The 7,661-nt window shown below is 35.1% G+C and overlaps 1 protein-coding gene across 1 annotated transcript; it reads left to right on the forward strand.

Moving 5' to 3' along the window:
- Positions 1-2,267: 2,267 nt before the first annotated feature.
- LOC116120322 (probable disease resistance protein At1g59620) lies at positions 2,268-3,441 on the forward strand. The gene is made up of 2 exons (XM_031406281.1): positions 2,268-2,775; positions 2,894-3,441. The coding sequence occupies exons 1-2, from the start codon at positions 2,268-2,270 to the stop codon at positions 3,439-3,441; spliced, it is 1,056 nt and encodes a 351-aa protein (XP_031262141.1).
- The last annotated feature ends 4,220 nt before the right edge of the window (positions 3,442-7,661 follow it).

The raw sequence follows: 7,661 nt of genomic DNA on the forward strand, positions 1-7,661 counted from the left end.
ACTTCAACTTAAACCCTAAGGGAAAGCTCAAAGAGCTCTTGCCGGGGGTTTCGTTTCATTAGCATTTGGCAAAAGGCTAAAAGAAGACGATGAACTCAAACGACAGCGTTTAAAGCTGGTTCTTCTATATAAAAACGCACCGTTTTTCCCTGGAGAGGTAAGTTTACAAATTTGGGCTCTTTGTAACTTGAATTTTTATAATTTTGTAAATTATAGACTTAATAACAATAATCTCCGCAAGATATAATCAAAATAATTAAGTGAATATTTAAAAACCCATTATATTATAAATTTTAACCATCCATTAATGGTTGACTAATGTGGAGGAGTTATGTTATTTTTGAAATTTCAAGAGAAATTTAGTCCTTTGATTAAACCTTATGGTCAAGAAAACCACTAAAATATATGAAAAGTATGTTGTAATTAACTAATTTTATTATTTTCTCCGTTAACATAAAATTAAAAGTTAATTCTACGACAAAACAGGAAGTAATTATCGTCATTATTGTCGCCATTATCTCCGGTGTTATGTTCAGTTTCGTTTGATGGGTCGAAACGCTTAATGGAGATACTGTGTTTCTTGAAATATTCCCTGACCTCAGAAAGAGTATCCGGACGCTTGAGTACACCCCCCACTCCAACTGGCAACAGTAAAGGATCCTGAACAAGGAGATACATCATATATTTTGACAACACCATGCCCATCTTAGCAACAGTACTGCTATTTTCAATTGCGAGCACTCTTGAATTTTTGTCCTGATAATAGCAAAGTTCTGTTGCAATGTGCCAGATAAGGATACTTTCGTCAAAGTCCATCTCAACACTCCATTTAAGCATACTATGATTTTCAAGAGCACGGCTTCCCCTTGTCATCCTGAGGTTTCCTCTATTCTCCTTAAATTGGTCAACATCCTTCTTGACATGGTTGAAGATCAGCTCTTGCAATTCTCCGGGATTTGCTTCGCTTCCTCTATGTTCGTTAACTCGATCATGTTCCCTCTTCACATGATTGAATATTAGCTCTTGCAATTTTCTAAGATTCGTGTCGCTTCCTCTATTCTCCTTGAATTGTTCATATTCCAACTTGACATGGTTGAAAATCAGCTCTTGCAATTCTTCGGTCAGCTGTATATAAGACATTTTATACTGGCGATTTTCCAGTAGTTTATCCTTGTACTGGTTCATTTTTAGTAGTAGTTTATCCACAAACCATTGTTTTTCAGTAGTCTGACCATCTGACGGAGCCTCGGGATTTTACAGTCAGATTTTTCTTTGATGCAAAGACTTGTAAAATTGTAATGCCCAATGGAATTTGACCACCGTGGTAGTGAAAACATTGGTTTCAAAAGATACATGGGTTGTAGGATGATATTGCTCTTCTTCCGCCCAATGAACCAATATCTAGATTGATCAGAGAAGAATAGAACAAGAGTAGCATATATCTCCAGAAGGATAGCTATACCCGGTAACATCAAACTTGGAATATTTCTGCTTGTCAAGAAAACAAAAAATCAGCAACCCAAGGCTGGTGAGACAAGTAGTAATAACCCGGCGAGTTAGACCCCAACAAGTATGAATTACGATGGCCTTGGTGTATAGCAGATCTTACATGAATCCTAGTTCGATGGCGATCACACTAAAAACATCTTTATGAGACATATCCTTTAATAAAGGCTCAATGCTTTCTCGCTCGATGTCGCTAGTGCTCAAATCTGCAAAGAGACACTTGAATATATGAAATATAGCATAGACAATGGATTGTGTGAATGGTAAAAGCTTGAGGTCAAATGTTTGTCGAATCACAAGAATGGTTGTTAATGTTGTTAGTCACGGACCGCAAGATTTGCCCTATTTCAGAAACTTTGTTTGGAGGCAAGGGACTAGTCAAGATGTACGTAAACTGGTCCGAATACCTCTAGTTAAAAAAAAAAAAATTGTATGTATAATCATTTATACATATATATTTTTTACTTATGTTAAGGATAATTTTACCCAAAAAGTATAAATTTCGTCACTATTTATTATTAAAAGTAAACGACGTATGTGGACTATGAAGCTTCTTGTGCATTATATGAAGTAATCACAACCGTAAAGTCTTCTCCATCAAAAAGTAATAAAAAATTATAAATTATAAAAGAATGTTTAGAGCCCGCTATATTACAGTTATGAGCAAAGGAGACATGAGTTGAAACTTTATACAGTCTCTTATCTAAGGGGGTTAAAAAAAAAAAAAAAAAAAAAGAGAGAGAAACGGAGATTGAGAATCCATGGCTATTGAAGCAATCATTGGGCTTGCGGTTAGGAACCTACATGATGCATGGATATATTCTAATTTTCCAATTAGTCCAATAGTGGAGACAACATTCGGACAGGTCATGGAGAAGCTCGTAGATTCCCTAAAAATCTTGGGAGGTACAGAGGCTGACAAAGGAAGTGATCTGACAGTTGATGACTGGAAGATCAAGTTTCTGCAAGCTGTTTATCTGGCAGACGATGCCATACACACCTTCCTTCTAAACACAAATTTGCAGAGACATAAAGTTTTCATTAAGTTTCCTTTCTTGAGGTCATCCAAGGTGCAATTTCGTTTCAGCAACGAGATGAAAAAATGTTTGGATCAGCTGACCGACTCGATGCCCATCGAGTTGCGCAAAAGAACTTCTGATGAAAACCCTGAGCACAATTTCAAATGGTTGATGCCCCACTATGACATTACCATAAAATATTGTGAAGTTTTGGATGAAAAACTGTTTGCAAAAGCAGTACTTGCAAACAGTTTTTCATCAGATAAATAATGAAGAAGATATTGTTGGTTTCGATTCTGAAGTTTCGGAATTAAGTAGATTAATTTTGACTCGTGAGAAGCTTCTAATATCGGTGGTGGGTGTGGCAGGTTCTGGCAAGACAACTCTAGTGAAAAGAGTTTACAACCATTCAGAGATAAAGAAAATTTTCCACAATCGTGCCTGGGTTTGTGTTTCTCTAGATTTTAAAGAGAAAAATCTTTTAGTTCAAATATTGAAGCAGGTGACTGAGGTTAGAGATGAAGAGAAATTGCCACTCGAGAAATTGCAGGAAAAGCTTCATAATTTATTAAACACGCAGAGGTACTTAATTGTCTTGGATGATGTCCATACACCTGCTATGTGGGAGAAACTCCAAGTGGTCTTTCCAATCTCATCAAATGGTAGCAGGGTCATCTTAACTATCCGTGACCCTGATATAGCAACTCATATTGATCCAGCCATTCTTCTTCTCCGAGTACGTCCACTAACTGAGGACGAAAGTTGGAGTTTGTTTTTGAAAAAGGCCAGAACAGAGTTGAGTAAAGGAATGGCTTCTCCACCCATTCTAATGTATAGAAAATGTACTGAAAACAAAAACACGCACATAAAACAAATTCATCGCCAAACAGCACCTTTATTGTTTCAATTGACTTAAAGTCTTAAACCAATCATCTCCAAGAAAGTCATCCTCCAATGACTCCAACCCATTTTCCGAGCAGCATCCTGGAAACTTCAAAAGAAACAAGGCCTTTATAATTTCAAGATCGTGCTGCTAACAACTGAAAATTAACATACATTAATCAATTCAATACAAATAATTCAATTCAATTAAGTACAGTTCTTGTCCTCTCAAAGATATCTCTTAAATATACTCCGATTTTTTTCAATTATCTCTCTTACTCTCTCAAAGATATCTTTAGGAGATACTCCAACTCTCTTTAATTGTCTCTTTTGCCATTTCCATTTTGACATGGTATTAAAGCTTCTCTCTTAATTACGACAATAAAGGTAGTCTCTTTCAACATATACAATATTTACGATAATAAAGTAGTGAGTTTATATCAATTTTCATGAAAATAAATGATATTTAGGATTTAAGCTGATGACATTGCCGTATTGGAATCCAATTGTCATAGCTCATAAATATCATATATTTTCATGAATATTGGCTCAAACATCATGACTCATGAGACTTAATACAATTTCCACAACTTATTTTCTAATTTTGGAGCAAAAAGTCAACCAATTAACACACAAATTATCCAATATAGGAGCAAGCCGTGGAAGAAATGTTGGAAAAACCAATCATCACTGCTCAAAGACGTTAACTTCATGAATGCAAATACGTAACACAACAGTATAAGACTTTGACATTGTGTCATTTTATCTTTATTTTCTTCTTTTAATTATTTGAACCATGTAATTCAAGGCCCGCACTACAAATAAATACATATGATGAATAATATGGTTGAATATTTGTTAAATTATTAAAAAATTAACATTTATTTTATATATATAAAAAATTAAATTACTATATCTATAAATTTAAAACTTGTGACCCGTCGGTGGCCATTTTTTTAAAACTTTAAAACTTTTACTTAAAAGATTTATTAATAATTGTTTGATTTCTTTTTTAAATTTCAGGGTAAGCTTATTTTTGTATAGGAATTCGTGTGAATCACATTCAATATTATTTTAGCAGATTTGAAATTGAGACAAATTTTTTGATGAATAAAAATAAGTGGTAATTTGAAGAGGTTCCATTAGTTGTTGAGGTGCTAAATTCTGTTTTTTCATTTCTTTCTTTGTGCTTTTAAACAACCATACTGAACGCAATTTCTGTTTGACATTTTTAAGATATCATTTTCAGACAAACAAAAAATATTAACACAAAAGAGTTATACAAAATTAACTAAAGCCACAAACTGAATTTTGAATTATTTTTTGAACTAGAAACTTGAAAATTTCAGAATAAAACAACTTCAACGGTTAACACCTACAAAGCCTGTAAATCCTCCCTGGCTCTAAGCAACTTCAGAGTAGCAACTTCAGAATTCTCAATACTCAACATCTTCAATGTCATCAAATCCTCCTTCAGAGTTGACCAATTTTAGACTCAAAATTTTTGCTACTTAAACAAACCATCTTGAAAACAATCAGGTGTAATTCATGGGACATTCTTCCTTAAATTAATAACCGAAACAACTTGCAACTTGTCTCTAAGTTGCTCAAACCCAGCAGCCGACAGGGCCTTGGTTAAAATATCTCCGGTTTGAAACTTTGACAGAACGTGTTGAATAACAAGTTTCTTATAAGTAACTTGATCACTAACATAATAAGCATCAATCTTAATATGTTTTGTTCTAACATGAAAACTAGATTAGAAGCAAAAGATCCGTCACTTGTATTATTATACCAGATTATAGGCAAACCAATAAAAGTTAAATCCAATTCAAAGAACAAACTATAAATCCAAGCAGCCTTAGTAGCAATTTGAGCCAAGGCTCCATATTCAGCTTTAGTTGAAGGAAATGCTACCAATTTTTGTTTCCTGGAGCTCCACTAGATTAGATTAGATCCTAAAAACAAGCAGTAATCACTAGACCTGGGACCATGCAAACTGTTGGCCCAGTCAGCATCAGCATAACATTCCAGCTGCATTCATCTATGTTAATTGAGTACTCGTTTGCCTGCTTTCCAGTGTAGTGTTGTAGGAAATTTCAAAATCGACTTAGCTTGCTCGCAAAATAAGCTAAATTTGGTCTAATTAGTAGTAAGTACTGCAAATCTTCAACAATACTTCTATACACTACAGGTTGATAAAAAACATTACTGTCATCTGTATTAAGCTTCGTTCCAAGAGCTTTTGGAGTGTAACAAGGCTTGGCATCAATCATTCCTGCTCTTTCCAATAAATCCTTCAGCATATTTTGTTGACTAATTAGATGAATAAGAGAAGAAGTACTAAGAACTTCAATCCCCAAAAATAGTCCAGAGCATCTAGAGTCTTCAAGGCAAACTGAGAATTCAAATGAGAGATCAAGTGCTTGATCTAAGCAGAATCATTTCCAGTAAAGAGGATGTCATCAACAGACACTAAACCATAGATGACTTTGCCATTTTGTTTGTAAACAAATAAACTTGTATCAACTACTGAAATTTTTAATCCCCTTTAGTATAGCAGTCTTCAACCTCTCAAACCAAGCTCTTGGAGCTTTTTTGAGACAATAGAGTGCCTTGGTAAGCTTACATACAAGTTGAGGAAACTCTGAACTTACAAAACCTTCCAGCTTGCTTTTGTGCCTCTAAAATTGGTCCACCTGGAGAAAAGAGGTTGTCAAGCTCAGGTAAATCATGAATAAAAGGTCTTACACCAACGCCCAGGAAAGTAAAAACTTGCCACATCTTGCTTGGCTGAAGCTTGCAGTGCACTAACTAATAGAGGAAGGCTATCTGGCCGCACAATCTGAGAGTTGGACACAAAAATTTTATCCTCCATTTACGACTTGGAAATTTCTGTCCCATATCTTCTATCTTGCTTCGTCTCTGGCTCCAAGAACCCCCTTTCCTTTTAGGTTTTCTCAAAATTAGCAGATGCACATTTGTTGTAGGTGCTGACAAATGCCATAAAGGCTCTCATTTTACTTGTGGTTTCACAGTGATAAGGAAAGGCGATGCGGCCAGACATTCACCAATGTGACAATACCTGGCAATATTAAGTCATCCTAACAGCCTTCTTATCATTAACCCAATAACAACTTTGATAAAAAGAAATCCCTAAATCCCCTACTGAAACTAAACAATTTAGCGTTTAAATCAAAACAAATTAGCTACATGATTTAAAAAAAAGTTAATAAAAATCAAAAGCCTCCATTATTTTATCTTTAATAGAGTCCGTCATTTTTACAGTACGACGAGACGGCCTAGAAGAAGAAGAGGAAGAAGAAGTTCCCTGAATCAGCTTTGGCGAATATGAAAGCTCCAACACAACTGCTACAGCTGTAATTGTAGAGGCTATGTTTAAGGTAGTCTCTCACTTGCTAGTTTCAGAATGTTGTTTTCAGAAATAGAAGATGAGAAGAAACCGCACGCCACTCCACTGACAGTCTCGTTTTAAGGGCGAATTGAGTGTTTTACCAAGATTTTGGGGTGAAATGATCTTTAGTGCTATTCTTACCTCCCCTAAATTTTAAGTTTTTATCACACCCCAAATATATAATAAACTACTCAGTACCCTCCCATTTTAGAAACTGTCACATGTCTGTCACGGTCTGTTATTCTTAATTTATATCATTAGTCAACGGCAAAAAAAAGTCTCACTCTCTTAAATCCTAACATGAGGAGTGCTAGCCAGTAGCCACCATCGCCCAGTGCACTCGTTGGGCCAATCGTTGGGCTCCTCTTTGCCACGTGGCTACTTTTTATCCTTTGACCAAATTTTAATCATTCACACAAAATTTATAAAATTTTACTTTTACACCCAACAAACTTTGTAAAAGTTTCTCGATCACCCCAAACAGATTTTAATCAAAATTCTGATTCCATGGTTAAAAGTAAATAAAAGACACTGACCAAAAAAGTAAAATAAAATAAAAAATAAAGAATCCAGTGAATTTGAAAAATAGAATTTAAATGCACTTCATGACTATTGATCCATCTAATTCTGGCAATGGCCTAAGATCTCTAAGGCAGTAATTGCCTTTAATGAGTAGTTTTCATTTGCCAAATTGCCCAAGTCTTTTTGCCTTTTTAAATCCAATTCCAAATTTCTCAGTCTGAAACTATGCTACCAAAGGAAAGAGGAAGAAGTCGCCAATTACTATGACGGACAAAGGATGGGGTGCCTATGGACATAATATCTAGCCTCAAAAACAT

This window comes from Pistacia vera, unplaced genomic scaffold (assembly GCF_008641045.1).
Source record: "Pistacia vera cultivar Batoury unplaced genomic scaffold, PisVer_v2 Contig93, whole genome shotgun sequence".
NCBI classification, from domain to species: Eukaryota; Viridiplantae; Streptophyta; class Magnoliopsida; order Sapindales; family Anacardiaceae; genus Pistacia; species Pistacia vera.

Coding starts and splice junctions, on each gene's coding strand:
- LOC116120322 (XM_031406281.1), top strand. CDS start 2,268: ATGGCTATTGAAGCAATCATTGGGCTTGCGGTTAGGAACCTACATGAT. Junction 2,776..2,893: donor AAAAGCAGTACTTGCAAACA/GTTTTTCATCAG, acceptor TGGGTGTGGCAG/GTTCTGGCAAGACAACTCTA.